This window comes from Oncorhynchus mykiss, chromosome 6 (genome assembly GCF_013265735.2).
Source record: "Oncorhynchus mykiss isolate Arlee chromosome 6, USDA_OmykA_1.1, whole genome shotgun sequence".
In the NCBI taxonomy this organism is placed as follows: Eukaryota; Metazoa; Chordata; class Actinopteri; order Salmoniformes; family Salmonidae; genus Oncorhynchus; species Oncorhynchus mykiss.
In genome coordinates this window covers 2357866-2377621 of record NC_048570.1, presented here as the reverse complement: position 1 = coordinate 2377621, position 19756 = coordinate 2357866, and the positions used below count along the sequence as shown (strand labels likewise).

General features: G+C 43.2%; 1 protein-coding gene across 10 annotated transcripts in view; it reads right to left on the bottom strand.

The window, feature by feature from the left end:
* zfr (zinc finger RNA binding protein) overlaps positions 1–19000 on the bottom strand; it is a 50640-nt gene extending 31640 nt beyond the window's left edge. For 4 of the 10 annotated variants that reach the window (XM_036979200.1, XM_036979203.1, XM_036979202.1 and 1 more), the window contains exons 1-7: positions 18884–19000; positions 18570–18651; positions 10962–11015; positions 3551–3842; positions 2179–2371; positions 1358–1693; positions 910–1064 (exon numbers count right to left, since the gene is read on the bottom strand). In XM_036979200.1, the coding sequence (XP_036835095.1) occupies positions 910–1064; positions 1358–1693; positions 2179–2371; positions 3551–3842; positions 10962–11015; positions 18570–18651; positions 18884–18920 (1149 nt within the window). In that variant the 5' untranslated portion in view covers positions 18921–19000. The remainder of the gene's footprint in view (positions 1–909; positions 1065–1357; positions 1694–2178; positions 2372–3550; positions 3843–10961; positions 11016–18569; positions 18652–18883) is intronic. The other 6 variants (XM_036979206.1, XM_036979207.1, XM_036979201.1 and 3 more) reach the window with 5 other exon arrangements.
* Positions 19001–19756: the final 756 nt, after the last annotated feature.

Here is a 19756-nt window from a genome sequence, read left to right as displayed (position 1 = left end):
CAATACTGGAATATGGGACCCAATAATGGAATATGGGACCCAATACTGGAATATGGGACCCAATACTGGAATATGGGACCCAATACTGGAATATGGGACCCAATTCTGGAATATGGGACCCAATTCTGGAATATGGGACCCAATTCTGGAATATGGGACCCAATACTAGAATATGGGACCCAATACTGGAATATGGGACCCAATACTGGAATATGGGACCCAATACTGGAATATGGGACCCAATACTAGAATATGGGACCCAATTTTTATTTATTTTTTTTATTTTATTTTACCTTTATTTAACCAGGCAAGTCAGTTAAGAACAAATTCTTATTTTCAATGACGGCCTGGGAACAGTGGGTTAACTGCCTGTTCAGGGGCAGAACGACAGATTTGTACCTTGTCAGCTCGGGGGTTTGAACTCACAACCTTCCGGTTACTAGTCCAACGCTCTAACCACTAGGCTACCCTGCCGCCCCAGTATGGGACCCAATACTGGAATATGGGACCCAATACTGGAATATGGGACCCAATACTGGAATATGGGACCCAATACTAGAATATGGGACCCAATACTGGAATATGGGACCCAATACTGGAATATGGGACCCAATACTGGAATATGGGACCAAATACCCCACGTTTCACTCCTTTAAAACGCACATACGGGAATTTTTCCGATCCTTTTTAGGGGGACCAAAAGTGAGGACTACGTACAAAAACAACAGTTCACCCGATATGGATGAAAATCCCCTCAGATTAAAGCTGACAGTCTTTGAACCTCATTAGTATCAATTCAAAATCCAAAGTGCTGGAAAACAGAACCAAAAACAACTTCAAAACATCGTCACTGTGCCAATACTTTTGGAGCTCACTGCAGTCAGAAAACATTGGGTTAGAAATATGGACCTGGAAGGGAGGTTTCTTGGTGAAGGAGCTGCCTGTCCAGGCTGCTGAAGCTGCGACAGCCGCCACAGCCTGTTTCTGCTGCTGCTGCTGTTGTTGCTGGTAGTAGGTAGAGGCAGCAGAGTACACCGCAGCCTCGTAGCCCGAGTACGACGTACCTTGGGGAGGGGCGGAGAGAAGAGAGAGAGGGGGGGGGGGGGGGGGGGGTGTTAATTCCCACACATCTAACTTCCAACTTTGCACAGGCCAGGAGCCGGACAGTTGGGGAGGCAATGCGTGGCGCAATTACACATTTCCAGTAACAATCCCAGGATTCCTATTAGGTTTCCCAGAAGGCTTTGTTGGAGCATATTCCTCCAGAAACCAAAACTATATCTGGAAAACCTGGGTGGGAATTCTATGGGAAAGTTAAAGAGAATTTTATAAGTCTATTTCGTATTTGAATGCTTACCAGAGTAGGCGACGGGGTTGGTACTATACGTGGGACTCTGGGAGTACGTGACTGCGTTGGTTGAGTAGGTAGTTGGCAGGTAGTGCATGCTGGTTACGGCTTGCATGTCGTGCTTACCAGAGTACGTGACCGCGTTGGTGGAGTAGGTGGGGCTCTGAGAGTAGGAGGGGACGACGGAGGCGACGGCAGCCACGGGCTGTACGGTGGACACGGGGTAAATGGAGAATGTGGAGGAAGCTGGGGAGGGAGTGACAGGCTTGATGGCCGTCACCTGACGAGACTGTTGCGTCTGGGTGTAGGGGGTCAGACTGGCCTGGCTGTAGCCTGTCTTAAGGGCTGAGGGGGAGAAGCAGAGACATTCATTTAAAAACAAAATTGGGTTATTCTTAATGTACGTCTCTCTTACAGAAGGGAGGAAATTGGTCAAAAGCTGTGTAGCCCGTCTTAGGGGCTGCAGGAGGAGAGAGCTTGATGTTGGTCAAAAGTTCACCTGTTAAGTACAGTACTACAATACTGGATACAATATTAGAATACTGGATAAACATGGGTACAATACAGTAGAATGTTACTGAAATAATAGTCTCCATCCAAGTGACTATGGATAAAGGAATGAATCATTTTCATTCCAGTACAACCAACATTTATTCAATGAAATGTGTAAAAATCACAAAGGAAAAGGAGTGTAGCTGAGCATTGCTTTCGCTCTGGGGTTTTAGGCAGGGTGACCGTAAAGCACTTTGTGGCATCTGTTGACGAAAAAAAAAAGGGGCTTTCTGGAAAAACACATTTAATTGATCTAGTAACTATCTGACCGCCATCACCTGGTAGGGATTTCTTCCACGTGGTGTCCCAGGAGGTGTTAAGGGAGGCGGCCTGGTAATAGGACTCAGCGGTGGGTTGGGGCTGTACGGCTACCGCAGCGGCGACTGCAGAGCTGGCTACGGGTTGCTGATAGTACTGCTTGGGGTCGTAGGTTACCGCTGGGGCCGTGGACCGTACGTAGGAGTAGGAGTCCTGAAAAACAGAGAGAGTGGAGTCAGGGAAAAGAAACACGGAGGAGTAGGAGTCCTGTAAAACAGAGACACAGTGGAGTCAGGGAAAAGAAGCACGGAGGAGGAGTGCTGTAAAACAGAGACAGTGGAGTCAGGGAAAAGAAACACGGAGGAGGAGTCCTGTAAAACAGAGACACAGTGGAGTCAGGGAAAAGAAACACGGAGGAGGAGGAGGAGTCCTGTAAAACAGAGACACAGTGGAGTCAGGGAAAAGAAACACGGAGGAGGAGGAGGAGTCCTGTAAAACAGAGACAGTGGAGTCAGGGAAAAGAAACACGGAGGAGGAGGAGGAGTCCTGTAAAACAGAGACAGTGGAGTCAGGGAAAAGAAACACGGAGGAGGAGGAGGAGTCCTGTAAAACAGAGACACAGTGGAGTCAGGGAAAATAAACACGGAGGAGGAGGGGAAACAAACACCACAGAGATGTTGGGCTGTTTCAGTACATTCAGCATCCTGATTATTTCACTTTGTTTAATCCATGCTGGGGAATGTTCAGCTGCACACTAGGAGAAGGTACGAAGGACCCTTTAGGTAGAGGTCACGAGTTCATTAGGGGACTTCTTTAGACTAGCAGACACAGACAATGTGCTTAATTAAATACATCATTAGTCTAGTCATCACAGCATATGAATGAATAGTAATTAAAATAAACCATCTATCAGTAGAGTTGTGATCACTACTGACAGAGGAGTTATCTATCTGGGGTTAAAAAAATAAAATCACAAGCTGCAGTTTAAACCAAAGTAGTTCACTCCATCGTTCAGCCCAACAGCATCTGGGCTCCAGATTGACGCAGACTTTCACAGAATAACAAACAAGCAGATGTGAGGTCCAACACCTTGATTCAATCAACTTGAGGATTCTTGGGGTGAGGAATAACAACTTCTGTGTGACTTTAAATATTTTACAAATATATATTTTAAAAAAAAACATTAAAAAAATAAAAAAATGGAGGAGACGTTCTCAAAAACAAATCCTGAAGCTTCAAATTCTCCCCAATGCTGTTTTGCAACCCTTTTTGGGCTAGTGTTAAAACTGCCTCAGAACACCGCCCAGCCCGGGTTTAAGAAAGCTTTAAAGATGAAATGGACTCCAAAACACTAACATGTTGAATATAACATTGAGGTGGGACGTTAGTTACCTGGTATCCTACCTGGTAGTTCTGGGACGTGACAGGGGGGGGCGGCGGGGGGACGTCCGGCTGGCGTGCGTAGCCGTAGTCAGCGGTGGCGTGCGCCGCCTGGTACCCTCCGTAGGCTGCGGCAGTGGCTGCTGCTGCCACGGCGACAGGGGCAGGCCTGGCTACGGCGACTGTGGCGCCGGTGGGAGCGTAGGCTGCTGCCACGGAGTGGGCCGCCATCGGTGCCTGGTGTACGGTGTAGCTGGCCACGGTGGTAGGGTGGGTGTAGGCCACCCCCGCAGCTGGCTGCTGACTGGAGAGGGAGAGAGAGAGAGAGAGAGAGAGATCAGGTCTGACTCTGCTGAGAAGGAAAGTCAGTATCGAGGCGGTGGCAACATTGTGGTGGTGCTGATGTAGGCCTAAGGATGGGTAGGGGGGGTCCGGAGTGTGTGAGTCAACTTCCCCCTAAGGAATTTGGAGCATTTATTTTTTTTACATTTAATTGTCATTTCCTGAAACCTAGAGTACAGAGTCTTAAACAATGGTGAATCCTAAATTAAATTGAGATGGTCTCAAAGACACATTTTTGGGGGGTTAAATTTAGGGCTAATGATTATTCTAAATTAGTCGGTGTCTTTATGTGGATAATCTAGCGAAAAATGTAAACTTGCTTAAAATTTTGTTCTGAATAATTTAATTACTGGAGTCAATGTCCATTTTACTGTAGAAAATGTGGAAACTGAACTCAACTAGGGCTATATGGAGCTTGTTTCAGATGGCCATCCCTGACCTTAGCCATCAGATCTGACGACATGCCTTGTTGTCGTCATCGGTGACTTGACTATTATGACATCACTAGCGGCCTACTTGTTGACCTCCAAGCTATACGAAGAGGTCAAGATCCACAACTGATTAAAACATCCAGACTAGCATAACTTTCTGTGAAGGACAGGTATTAGCCGGAACAGCTCTCTGCCGCGGCGGGCACCCTAACTAGCGCAACGCCGCGGCGGGCACCCTAACTAGCACAACGCCGCGGCGGGCACTTTTCCCTGCTCGTTAATACGCTCACACGCCTACTTACCGATGATATCAAAGCATGTGTGTTATTTAACTAAAAAAACACTGTAGCTAACTACAAAATAGTGGTTATTTGCTTGACAAATATACACTTTTGGCAAAATTATCTCTACCCTCCCTCAAATAAGATGGAATCAAAGGACAAAGTGGGCTGCTGCCATCAAGCTCGGAAGAGGAAGCGAGACACCCCACTCACTGCTTTTTTTTCCCGTCTTTCTGGCTCAAATTCAAATCCATTTAGTAAGTCGACCTATCGCATTGGTGCCTACAGGGGAGCCACCCCTTTAAGTAGACAGGAACAGACCACCCCCCCCATGGTAACCTTCTTATCCACCATCTTTGATAGTCATAGTACTACGGGGGGGGGAAGAGCGAGATAGTTGTTTCTCCTCGCCACAAGTACACTGATTGGCTCAACTCCCACTTCAAGACGGTTGAGTCAAAGACCACAATGTGTCAACTACAATTAGAGGGCAATCGCCTCTGGTGTCCCAGGAGGTCTAAATGAGTCCCTGTTTAGAGGGGAACAATGAAAACAAATGCACTGGCATCCAGTTTGAAGGACCTATATCATTCATCAATTTAATAAGATAAATGTTTTATCAATTTAGGAAATGAAAGTCAGCCTTGTATGCTTCCTTAGGTTTCTAAAAATTACCCTGTAGAAAGATGGCAGGCCGTCGGCATGTTTAAAAATGAAGAATGATTTAAGGAATGCCTTGAATATTTGACAACACTCACTGAGCGAGCAAGAGACAAATCACTGCATCAAAAATGGGGAGACAGGTGTTGAAATAGGAAAGGAAAGAAAGAACAGGAAAGAGAACGAGCGACAGAGCGAGCGAGCAAGGCAAAGCGGAGGCGAGAGAATGGAGGTATTCAGGAAAGTCCTTTGATTATTTCCCTGATGAGCAGCAGACCAAAAGAGGTCTCTGAGTGGAGGAGAGTGCAGTGTGTAGCCCCTGGCCTACTCCTTCCAACACACAGACTAAGCACTACCGTTGACCAGGTCTGTCTAGTGGGCTCCCGATTGGAGATCTAAGACACTGCATCTCAGTGTCTTAGACAGACCCTGGTTCAAATCCAGCCTGTATCACATCTGGCCGTGATTGGGAGTCCATAGGGCGGCACACAATTGGCCCAGCGTCGTCCGGGTTTGGCCCGGAGTAGGCAGTCATTGTCAATAAGAATTAGTTCTTAATAACAGACTTGCCAAGCTAAACAAAAAAAGGTTAAATTACAAAATAAATTGAAATTGTTGCATGTTGCGTTAATTTTTGTATGGTAGTAGTTAAAAAAAAAAAAATGTCTACAAGTTTTTATTCATTAATGCGTCAACTCAGTCAATTTAAATCACAGTATGGATTTATTACCCATATAGCCTTGGTTTTATTACCCATATAGCCTTGGTTTTATTACCCATATAGCCTCGCACTTGCGTGACCATTCCTCAAAACACAGAATAAAATCAACTACACAATGTTCACATGTAAGTCGTGTCACCATGCGCCCACAAACAATGCCTTTCTAAATGCCAACTAATTCCTCTTGCCTCTGAATTCCAAGATGTGCAGAGAGGTCTGGTCTATAAGAAGAAGGGCATCCATCTTGATGTCAGTCTCAATGAGCCCGTTTTAATAATTCAAAATGGCTGGTCACGCTTCATGTTTTATTAAAATCGTATGTACGGGATACACCAGCCAATGAAACGCTTCCTTCTGGACAACGCAACAATACATTCATGAAAGATAAAAGTAAAATGTCTCGGTAGAATAGAACAAATATTTTTAGCATAAAGTATAACACAGGAAGGCACAATTTATAGTCCAATATTTACACTCGTTTTGGGAAAAGGAGCAAGTTTTTAAAATTGTGAAGACGAAGAACCAAACGTTAGTAGTAGCAGTTGTGATGTGTGTGTGTGTGTGTGTGTGTGTGTGTGTGGAATCAGAGCAGGTCAGTCCAGTTTAACTGTTCAGCAGTCTGATGGCTTGTAGACAGAAACTCAGAGCCTAAATGGTATCATGTTCTGATACCGTTGGGCAGGCGCTAAGGGAGTGAACAGCTCGTGGCTGGGATGTGTGGGGTCTTTGACGATGCTGACTACACCGGGCACGTACGCCATGTTGATTTTGTCCATCCACACCAGACGAGGTCAGGACACGCAGGTTGAAATATCAAAAAAAACACTCTGAACCAACTATAACTAAAAAAAATATATATATAAAAAAATATATATATAAAAATGGAAATTTAGCTAGCTAGTTAGCTAAAATTTGTCCTGGGAGATAAGTAGACCCCTACTTTCTATAGGCCGACTCGTCATTGATCATCAGGCCTATAACAGTGGTGTTGTCAGCACACTTGACGGAGTTTGTTACGCATCACCTCGTAGTCGTGGGTGAACCAGGAGTACACCTCTGTGTTACGAGTGGAGGAGGTTTTGCCGATCTTCACGTCGGCCGGTGGTCTGCCCGTCAGGAAGAACAGGACCCAGTGGCAGAGGGTGGTGTCCAGAGCTCTGAGCTTGGAGGGAAACAATGGCGTTGAATGCTGAACTGTAGTCAATGAACAACATTCTCATATAGGTGTTCCTGTTGTCCAGGTGTGTTAGGGCTGTGTGAATAGTGATGGAAATAGCATCTTCCGTGGATCTGCTGGAGCGGGAGGCTGATTGGAATGGGTCCAGTGGGCCTGACATGCTGGCCTTAATGACCAGCCTCTCAAAGCACTTCATGATGACCGAGGTGAGTGCGACAGTTACCTTGATTGATCATATTGGACACTGTGATGGTGTCCTTGGAAAACAGGTGGGGACGACAGCCTGGGAGAGGGACACCGTTGGAATATGTCAGAGAAGATGCCCGCCAAAAGGGTCAGCACGGACTACTCGGGAGGACGTGGCCAGGGATGCCATCTGGGCCCGTGGCTTTGTGATTCACTCGAGAGATAGAATTTTGGAAGGCGGAAGCACCTGGTCGTCCGGAGAGTCTTCCTGGATGGCTCTGCATCGTCTGCCTCGAAGCGGGAATAGAATGTGTTTAGCTCGTCTGTGATAGGGTCTGTAGTCCTTGCAGATGCGTAGTGTGTGTTGTCAAACTTCAATTCAAGTCTATTGTCTTTATGCGCCCCTAATGGTTTTGAAAGAGGTCGTACCTGCCTGCCTTGTAATCGTCACGCGTCACTGGGTCACCAGGGTTCAGCTAGTATAGCATCGACAGCTAGTATAGCACCGACAGCTAGTATAGCACAGACAGCTAGTATAGCACAGACAGCTAGTATAACAGACAGCTAGTATAACAGACAGCTAGTATAACAGACAGCTAGTATAACAGACAGCTAGTATAACAGACAGCTAGTATAACAGCCTTTGGCTGAAATGTTGCTAGCGGTACAAGAAACCACCAAAAATGTTCATTCCTAATCCCGTTTTAGTAGCGTCTGCTTGGCGATTTGAGGAGTTGAGACAGGGGGGGGGGAAATACATTTAAAATAATAATATATATATTAAAAATAAAATAAATATATAATATCGTTTTTTTAAAATCGCTAGAAAAGTTAAGTTCTGTATTACAGTAAAGTCATGTTTCAATGTGTTTGTGTCCATATGACCCATTATGTTTGGGCGAAAACTCAAACTTCAAATAGAGTTGAAACTGCTTGTCAGCGAGGAAGAAGTGATCTCTCATCTTTGTTGTTGTTGTTGTGAGTGGCAGGGGAGGGGCTTGGTGTTATATAAAACAAATGGGAAGGCGCACACAGCCAACAGTCATTGCATACAGCACAGAAGAAGCAAAGGAATAGTCGCCCTCAAAACATGATATCGATATATCACCCAGCCTTACGTTGGATAGGATCAGCCCTAGTACATAAAAACACATGTCTTAATGAGGCCTGTCACTAACGACGTTCAGGAGTCCTGGGTGGATGAATCTTTGAACCTACTCCAATCAGTATTCTCAAAAACAGTCCTGCAGCATTAAGTCTGCATCCTCTGTCCAGCGCCTAACAGTTCTGTGTGTTGGTGACTACCTCAAGTTGCTGCTTGTAGGCGGAGAGTAGGAACCGAGAGACGTGATCTGATTGGCCGAAGGGGGGGGACGGATTTTTTTTTTTTACACACATATTTGTAGCCTTCAGAAAGTATTCAGACCCATTAAATTTATCCCACAATGTTGTATTACAGCATGAATTTAAAGTGAATTAAATCAATCACCCAATTTACACACAATACACCATAATGACAGTGAACTTCCAATATACAGTGCCTCGCGAAAGTATTCGGCCCCCTTGAACTTTGCGATCTTTTGCCACATTTCAGGCTTCAAACATAAAGATATAAAACTGTATTTTTTTGTGAAGAATCAACAACAAGTGGGACACAATCATGAAGTGGAACGACATTTATTGGATATTTCAAACTTTTTTAACAAATCAAAAACTGAAAAATTGGGCGTGCAAAATTATTCAGCCCCTTTACTTTCAGTGCAGCAAACTCTCTCCAGAAGTTCAGTGAGGATCTCTGAATGATCCAATGTTGACCTAAATGATTAATGATGATAAATACAATCCACCTGTGTGTAATCAAGTCTCCGTATAAATGCACCTGCACTGTGATAGTCTCAGAGGTCCGTTAAAAGCGCAGAGAGCATCATGAAGAACAAGGAACACACCAGGCAGGTCCGAGATACTGTTGTGAAGAAGTTTAAAGCCGGATTTGGATACAAAAAGATTTCCCAAGCTTTAAACATCCCAAGGAGCACTGTGCAAGCGATAATATTGAAATGGAAGGAGTATCAGACCACTGCAAATCTACCAAGACCTGGCCGTCCCTCTAAACTTTCAGCTCATACAAGGAGAAGACTGATCAGAGATGCAGCCAAGAGGCCCATGATCACTCTGGATGAACTGCAGAGATCTACAGCTGAGGTGGGAGACTCTGTCCATAGGACAACAATCAGTCGACAATCAGTCGTATATTGCACAAATCTGGCCTTTATGGAAGAGTGGCAAAAAGAAAGCCATTTCTTAAAGATATCCATAAAAAGTGTTGTTTAAAGTTTGCCACAAGCCACCTGGGAGACACACCAAACATGTGGAAGAAGGTGCTCTGGTCAGATGAAACCAAAATTGAACTTTTTGGCAACAATGCAAAACGTTATGTTTGGCGTAAAAGCAACACAGCTGAACACACCATCCCCACTGTCAAACATGGTGGTGGCAGCATCATGGTTTGGGCCTGCTTTTCTTCAGCAGGGACAGGGAAGATGGTTAAAATTGATGGGAAGCTGGATGGAGCCAAATACAGGACCATTCTGGAAGAAAACCTGATGGAGTCTGCAAAAGACCTGAGACTGGGACGGAGATTTGTCTTCCAACAAGACAATGATCCAAAACATAAAGCAAAATCTACAATGGAATGGTTCAAAAATAAACATATCCAGGTGTTAGAATGGCCAAGTCAAAGTCCAGACCTGAATCCAATCGAGAATCTGTGGAAAGAACTGAAAACTGCTGTTCACAAATGCTCTCCATCCAACCTCACTGAGCTCGAGCTGTTTTGCACTTCAGCGAACAGGTCTTTCTAGTCGACCTGGCCCGGGTATCCTGGAAGGATACTGATCTCATCCCATCAGTCGAGCATGCCTGGTCATTCCTTAAAAAGTAATTTCCTCACTATCTTAGATAAGCATGCCCCGTTCAAAAAATGCAAAACTAAGAACAGATATAGCTCTTGGTTCACTCCAGTGCTAACTGCCATCAACCAGCACAAAAACATCCTGTGGTGGACTGCAATAGCATCAAATAGTCCCCACGATATGCACCTGTTCAGGGAAGTCAGGAACCAATACACGCAGTCAAAGGCTAGCTTTTTCAAGCAGAAATTCACATCCTGTAGCTCTAACTCCAAAACATTTTGGGACACTGTAAAGTCCATGGAGAACAAGAGCAACTCCTCCCAGCTGCCCACTGCACTGAGCCTTCCGGTTACTAGTCCAACACTCTAACCACTAGGCTACCCTGCCGCCCCTCCACTCTAACCACTAGGCTACCCTGCCGCCCCTCCACTCTAACCACTAGGCTACCCTGCCGCCCCTCCACTCTAACCACTAGGCTACCCTGCCGCCCCTACACTCTAACCACTAGGCTACCCTGCTGAATTTGCAGTAACTTTTTCCCCCATTTAAAAATGTTGCTGCAAAAAACAAAAAAAAAACTGAAAGTGGAAATGACTCGACCATTGATTGATGTTTCAGCTTTTCCTGTTTCAGTGATGAGTTCAGTGTTCGACTAGTGACATGCAGTTACAAGCCTGCTAGAGGTAGCAGCTAGTTACCCTAGTTACCCTTACCAGAAGCAACAGTTCGATCCATGTGGAAAATCTGGTTGAATAGCAGTCAAGTGTCTGTAAAAAAATAAAAAAATAAAATAAAATTCCCCAACATCCCTCTGGAAGGTTTGCTCCGAGTTAAAGTTTATTTAGGGAGAAAGTTAGAGGCATAAATATCATACAGCCAACAAATACCATTACAGTAACAGGGAATGTATATTTGTTGGCTGTATGATATTTATGCCTCTAACTTTCTCCCTAAATAAAACTTAACTCAGAGCAAACCTTCCCATCTCAGAGGGATGTTACCCCCTCACCATTACAGTAACAGGGAATGTATGAGGGGTTAACATCCCTCTGAGATGGGAAGGATTGCATTCCCTGTTACTGTAATGGTGAGGGGGTAACATGTCTCTGGCATATGATATTTGTGCGTCTAACTTTCCTCACTCCAGTATTCGTGATTCAGTCAGGATTATCTGTAAATCATGGTAGCAGCCACTTTAAATGAAGTGTTTAGAAATATATTATATTCTTATTTACAATTTTTTTAAAAGCGACACAATATCAACTATTTATTTATATCGGTGCAACAAAAATGTTTTTACCTGAAATATAACCAAAACAAAAACAGAACATTTGTACTCACAAGCTTGACGTAGACGTCGATTGGTATGAATGTGAACAAATACTAAACTTTTTACTACACCTAAAAAATAAAAAAAATAGGGAGACATGCTGTAATTTTCTAAACAGCTCACCTGATATGAAAATACCCTCAAATTAAAAAGCTGACAATCTGCACTTAAACCTCAGTCACATTGTATCATTACAGTGCTGCAGTACAGAGTCACAACAACAACGTGGGTCAATGTCCCTGTCGGAGCTCTGTGGAGTTCTGTTCTGTGGAGTTCTGTTCTGTGGAGTTCTGTGGAGTTCTGTTCTGTGGAGTTCTGTTCTGTGGAGTTCTGTCCTTTCTGGTCTATTAATGTTCTGTTTTATGTCCTGTTTCATCCCCAGGAAGAGCACCCGCTGCTTTAGCTACATCTAAATGTGGACCCCAGGAAGAGCACCCGCTGCTTTAGCAACATCTAAATGTGGACCCCAGGAAGAGCACCCGCTGCTTTAGCTACATCTAAATGTGGACCCCAGGAAGAGCACCCGCTGCTTTAGCTACATCTAAATGTGGACCCCAGGAAGAGCACCCGCTGCTTTAGCAACATCTAAATGTGGACCCCAGGAAGAGCACCCGCTGCTTTAGCTACATCTAAATGTGGATCCCAGGAAGAGCACCCGCTGCTTTAGCAACATCTAAATGTGGACCCCAGGAAGAGCACCAGCTGCTTTAGCTACATCTAAATGTGGACCCCAGGAAGAGCACCCGCTGCTTTAGCAACATCTAAATGTGGACCCCAGGAAGAGCACCCGCTGCTTTAGCTACATCTAAATGTGGACCCCAGGAAGAGCACCCGCTGCTTTAGCCCATGTCAAATAATACTTAGAGGTAGATTTAGCATTTAAAAATAAATAAATAAAAAGCAGACATTTCAGTTATACCTGATCTCTACCCAAAACAGCCAACTGCAAAGCAACAGAAACATTGAGTGTCACAGGCAGCATTTTGGTCATATATGAACCAGATATCATAACAGACCATTCCACACAATGGTAGAGTAGAATTCTGTCGAGAAACATGCGCACTCAGAATTAGTCAAAAGTAGTTTGGTTTTAACTACGAGGGAATTGGCACCAAACTCAGTAAGACAACTAAATAGCACATTTCCTTTTCTGGTGTAATATATCTGGAAAAATTGATAGATTAAATGCTTAAAATTAGTGATTTGTCTCATTTGAAAAGTTATTAAAATAAAGTTTTCTACACAAATTAAAATCACTGAAGATATGGTGTACCGTTGTCCCATTCATTTCCTAATGGATGATTTCACACCATTGGTCTCTCTGACAACAGAGGGAAGGGGGGGGGGAGCCATTTTGTCCAGTGGTCAGCATGCTGACAGGTCAGAAAGAGCCACCATGCTCTGCCTGCTAATGCCATGAAGAATAGTCTTGGCTTTCCATCAATGAGCTCTAAGCTGCTGCTACAGGAAACGTGCTCTCAAAAAGAGACGCAGGAAAATTGCCCTGAAAAACATTTAAAACAGCACCCCACAACTAAAATGGTCATTAAAACATTACCACCTAATAGGCCGAACTGTTTCTCATAAATACTGTTGTGTGTTTATGGGTTAAATGGCACAATCCTCTTGGTACGACAACAGCCATCTAAGTTGTCGACTAAAGTTGATTTGGATAGAAATATTGGGTAGCCTACTACAGCTGTGTTCTAGTAAAACCAAATCATTCTAAAGGACTCTAGATTAGCTGTGCTTTTGGTAGGTTTGTGTACGATAGGTGACAGCAAGATACAGGGTCTTGCAAAAGTATTCAAACCCCTTAGATTTGACATTGTGTTAAAAAGTGAGATTTAAAAAAAAAATTCATTTTGTGTCAACAATCTACACAAAATACGCTAAAATGTCAAAGTGGAAGAAATTCTATTAAAAAAAATAAGATTAAAACAAATAAAATAACTCAGTCAGTTCATTTGGAAAGAATTCAGACCATTTTCCACATTTTGTAACATTACAGCCTTATTCTAAAATGCATTTAATTTTCCCCCTTGTCAACCTACACACAATAGATACATTTTTACAAATAAAAAACACTGAAATATGACAAGTATTCAAACCCTTTAGTCAGTACTTTTGGCAGCGATTACAGCCTCGAGTCTTCTTGGGTATGACGCTACAAGCTTGGCACAGCTGTATTTGGGGAGTTTCTCCCATTCTTCTCTGCAGATCATCTCAAGCTCTGTCAGGTTGGATGGGGAGCGTCGCTGCACAGCTATTTTCAGGTCTCTCCAGAGATGTTCGATTAGGTTCAAGTCTGGGCTCTAGCTGGGCAACTCAAGAACATTCAGAGACTTTGTGCTTAGGGTCACTGTTCTTTTGGAAGGTGAACTGTCGCCCAGACCGAGGTCCTGAGCACTCTGGGGCAGGATTCCATCTCTCTGTACTTTGCTCCGTTCATCTATCCCTCGATCCGGACTAGTATCCCAGTTCCTGACGCTGAAAAACATCCCACAGCATGCACCATGCTTCACCGTAGGGATGGTGACTGGTTTCCTCCAGATGTGACGCTTGGCATTTAGGCCAAATTGTTTCATCTTGGTTTCATCAGACCAGAGAATCTTGTCTGAGACACCTATAAGTGCTTTTTTGGCTAACTCCAAGTGGGCTGTCATTGGGGCTGATGTGGTGACCGTATCACGTCGATGTTCACAAGTCATGAAGGTTTCCGCTCAGGTTAAGGATGTATCACTGCAACCTTAAAGGTTCTCAATGATGTCACCATTGCCCCTTGATTCTAAGCAATGTTGTGCTGCTATTTTTATTGACTTGGCCAAAGCTTTTGATACGGTAGACCATTCCATTCTTGTGGGCCGGCGAACGAGTATTGGTGTCTCGGAGGGGTCTATGGCCTGGTTTGCCAACTACCTCTCTCAAAGACTGCAGTGTATAAAGTCAGAACATATGTTGTCTCAGCCACTGCCTGTCACCAAGGGAGGACACCAAGGCTCGATCCTAGGCCCCACGCTCTTCTCAATTTACATCAACATAGCAGGCAGTAGGAACCTCTCATCCATTTACAGTTGAAGTCGGAGGTTTACATCCACTTAGGTTGGAGTCATTAAAACTCGTTTTTCAACCACTCCACAAATGTCTTTTTAACAAACTATAGTTTTGGCAATAGGACATCTACTGTATGCATGACAAGTAATTTTTCCAACAATTGTTTAAAGACAGATTACTTAACTTATAACTCACTGTATCATAATTCCAGTGGTTCAGAAGTTTACATACACTAACTTGGCTGTGCCTTTAAACAGCTTGGAAAATTCTAGAAGATTATGTCATTAGAAGCTTCTGATATTCTAATTGACTTAATTTGAGTCAATTGGAGGTGTACCTGTGGATGTATTTCAAGGCCTACCTTCAAACTCAGTGCCTCTTTGCTTGACATCATGGGAAAATCAAAAGAAAATCAGCCAAGACCTCAGAAACAAAATTGTAGACCTCCACAAGTCTGGTTCATCCTTGGGAGCAATTTCCAAAACGCCTAAAGGTACCACGTTCATCTGAACAAACAATAGTACACAAGTATAAACACCATGGGACCAAGCAGCCGTCATACCGCTCAGGAAGGAGACCCGTTCTGTCTCCTAGAGATGAACGTACTTTGGTGCGAAAAGTGCAAATCAATCCCAGAACAACAGCAAAGGACCTTGTGAAGATGCTGGAGGAAACAAGTACAAAAGTAACTATATCCACAGTAAAACCAGTCCTATATCGACATAACCTGAAAGGCCGCTCAGCAAGGAAGAAGCCACTGCACCAAATCCTCCATAAAAAAGCCTGACTACGGTTTGCAACTGCACATGGGACAAAGATCGTACTTTTTGGAGAAATGTCCTCTGGTCTGATTAAACAAAAATAGAACTGTTTGGCCATAATGACCATCGTTATGTTTGGAGGAAAAAGGGGGAGACTTGCGAGCCAAAGGACACCATCAAAACCGTGGTGCACGTCACAAAATAGATGGCTTCATGAGGATGGAAAACTATGTGGATATATTGAAGCAGCATCTCAAGACATCAGTCAGGAAGTTAAAGCTTGGTTGCAAATGGGTCTTCCAAATGGACAATGACCCCAAGCATACTTCCAAAATTGTGTCAAAATGGCTTAAGGACAAAGTCAAGGTATTGGAGTGGCCATCACAAAGCCATAACCTCACACCTATAGAACATTTGTAGGCAGAACTGAAAAAGCATGTGCAAGCAAGGAGGCCTACAAACCTGACTCGGTTACACCAGCTCTGTCAGGAGGAATGGGCCAAAATTCACCCAACTTATTCTGGGAAATTTGTGGAAAGCTACCCGAAACGTTTGACCCAAGTTAAACAATTTAAAGGCAATGCTACCAAACATTAATTGAGTGTATGTAAACTTCTGACCCACTGGGAATGTGATGAAAAAAAAAAGCTGATATAAATCATTCACTCTACTATTATTGTGACATTTCACATTCTTAAAATAAAGTGGTGACTAACTGACCTAAAACAGGGAATTTTTACTAGGATTAAATGTCACGAATTGTGAAAAACAGAGTTTAAATGTATTTGGCTAAGGTGTATGTAAACTTCCGACTTCAACTGTAGGTTACAGTCTAACAAATAACACTTAAACTTTCAACGTCAACTGTATATGCAGAAGATAGTCTTATACTAAGCTGGCCCCTCCCCGGATTTTGTGTTAAATGCTCTACAAAGCTTTCTTAGTGTCCAACAAGCTCTCTCTTTGGTAAGAAGAATGCCCCTCTCCCCACAGGTGTGATTCCTACCTCTGAGGGTTTAGAGCTCGAGGTAGTCACCTCATACAAGTACTTAGGTGTATGGCTAGACGGTACACTGTCCTTCTCTCAGCACTTATCAAAGAAGCAGGCTAAAGTTAAATCTAGATTTGGTTTCCTCTATCGTAGTCGCTCCTCTTTCACCCCAGCTGCCAAACTAACCCTGATTCAGATGACCATCCTACCCATGCTAGATGACATTATTTATAGCTCGGCAGGTAAGGGTGCTCTGGAACGGCTAGATGTTCTTCACTATTCGGCCATCAGATTTGCCACCAATGCTCCTTATAGGACACATCACTGCACTCTATACTCCTCTGTAAACTGGTCATCTCTGTATACCCGTCGCAAGACTCACTGGTTGATGCTTATTTATAAACCCCCCCCCTATCTGAGATATCTACTGCAGCCCTCATCCTTCACATACAACACCCGTTCTGACAGTCACATTCTGTTAAAGGTCCCCAAAGCACACACATCCCTGGGTCACTCTTCTTTTCAGTTCGCCGCAGCTAGCGACTAGAACGAGCTGCAACAAACACTCAAACTGGACAGTTTTATCTCAGTCTCTTCATTCAAAGACTCAATCATGGACACTGACAGTTGTGGCTGCGTTGCGTATTGTAGTCTCTACCTTCTTGCCCTTTGTGCTGTTGCTGTGTTGCCACCATGCTGTGTTGCCACCATGCTGTGTTGCCACCATGCTGTGTTGCCATCTTAGGTCTCTTTTTATGTAGTGTTGTCTGTCTTGTCATGATGCGTGTTTTATATAGTAATTTTTTATCCCAGCACTCCCCGCAGGAGGTCTTTTGGTAGGCCGTCATTGTAAATAAGAATTTGTTCTTAACCGACTTGCCTAGTTAAATAAAATAAAAGTATTTTATTTTTCCAGCTGCATTTAGTTTCAGGACTGGGTTTTATTTTAATGTTACCGCCTACCAGCCATTGTTTATTAAATCAGAAACCGCTGCGAAGTTGAAGGCTCTGCTGTATCTACAGAAGTCAGGTCCTGAATACTGAGCAGAGCTGTTGAGTGTTTATACTGGAACTGACGCCCACACCTACCATCAACCAATCATGTCAATGTGGAGCTAACAGAGCAGAGCTGCACCGTCACACAATGTGGGGTATGGAGATCAATTAGGCCTGTGCATGCGCCGCTCACCCCCTCCAGACGAAGCCCCTGACCCTATTTTTGGATCAAGCATAAACTGGCAGATTTGCCAATTTATGGAAGATGACAAAACTTGAGATAAATATAGATGGCAAATTCAAAAGATACGCCGGTAGTTTCCATCGGTGACGACGTTTTACCAAAAAGAGACTTAACAAATCCAGCTCCAGAACCTAATCTTGTCAATTTTTTTTAACAGCAACAGATAACATTATAGCCTCCCTACTGTTATTTTTCACTGTTTTTATTTCTTTACTTATGTTGTTCACCTAATACCTTTTTTTTAAAACTTGAAAATCACTATTGGTTAGTAAGCATTTCACTATAAGGTCTACTACACCTGTTGTGTTCGGCGCATGTGACAAATAAACTTGAATTTGATTAGCTAGTTAGCTAAATTAGATATGGTTAGCAAGATAGCTAGTTTGCTAATGTTACCATGCTAGCTACACTGACAGCTGTCAGTGCCCCATTTGTTGATGTTTATTCCTAGCCACCATGCTTCTACATTGCTTACTGTTTGGGGTTTTAGGCTGGGTGTCTGTACAGCACTGTGACATCAGCTGATGTAAAAATATATATATATTTCTCTTTGCTTATATATATATATATATATAAAAAAGGGCTTTATACAATTTGATTGATTATTAACTCCATGCTTAATTTCCCACAACCAATTATTGAATATGTATAAGTAACCTTCAAATTAAATCGGAGGTGGAACCAAAACGTGCATTTCCCAACGAGGACAGGATATTACGGCAAAGTGGAGGCCGCAACTTCCTTTGGGGAATCCTTTAAAGGTCCGGGATCCTTGGGACGTGTGCCCTCCCCCCCATTGAAGTGTATATATATTTTTTTATTGGCTAGGTTAGGGTTAAAGGTAGTGAAGGTCCCTAGGATCCCTGATAGCACCGACCGTCCTTTAAAATTGGGTTCCCGCAGTGATGGATCGCATATTTCCAATTCCAAGGAGTCATATCCTACCTGTACTGTGCAGCACCACCGTGGGTAAATCCAAAGTAGTTGCCGGTAGCCATTTTGGCATCTTCACCAAGCCGGCTGGGCACTGCAGAAAGGGGACAAAGATACATCGAGGGTGAACGGTGGGTTAGGTAGCTAGCTACTGTTTGAAGCAAGACCCCCGCATACAGTACACTGCAGAGGCGTTAAAACAGGCAGAAAGAGCACTTCAAGGACACACCGACAAACCCACCCCCAGCTTTCCTCGTAAATGTTATAAATTATTAATTGTTAAGTCTTGTTACCTAATTTAATCGTTTTTATTAACGTTAACTCACCATAGGTGAAGGAGACCACTGGACATATAGGAATCATTGGGTTCGTATTTTCTGACGAACTCTTGTCTTGTAACCCTGCGTATTTATATGAGAAGGTCGGACCAGGAAATGGACCAGGCGCACATGCGCACTGCCTGCAGATATACATGGGAATTGTAGTTCTATTAGGCCTCTGATTATTTTTATTTTTTTCTGATGTCGACGGACTTGGCCAAACCATAATATCAAATTATCAGGGTGGAAAAAGTACCCAGTTGTCATACTTTAATAGAGAATGACTCAAGTAAATGTGAAAGTCAGCCATTAAAATATTACTTGAGTAAAAGTAAAAAAGTATTTGATATTTTCGCTACACCGGCAATAACATCTGCTAAACATGTGTATGTGACAAATAACATTTGATTTGATTTTTCAGTATCGAAAGTAAATTTAATTTCTAAAATATTAAGTATCAAAGGTAAAAGCATGAATCATTTCAAATTCCTTATATTACGCAAACGAGACGGTACCATTTTTTTTTTTTTTAATGAATGGATAACCAGAGGCACACTCCAACACTCAGACATAATTTACAAACGAAGCATTTGTGTTTAGTGAGTCTACTCTGCCAGATCAGAGGCAGATGCATTTTGGGATGTTCTCTTGATTAGTGTGTTAATTGGACCATGTTCCTGTCCTGCTCAGCATTCAAAATGTAACTAGTACTTATGGGTGTCAGGGAAATGTATGTTGTAAAAAGTACTTTATTTTCTTTAGGAATGTAGTGAAGTAAAAGTAAATTGTCAAAAAATATAGATAGTAAAGTAAACTCCTTAAGTGGTTCTTTCAAGTATTTTTACTTAAGTACTTTGCACCACTGCAAAGAAATAGATT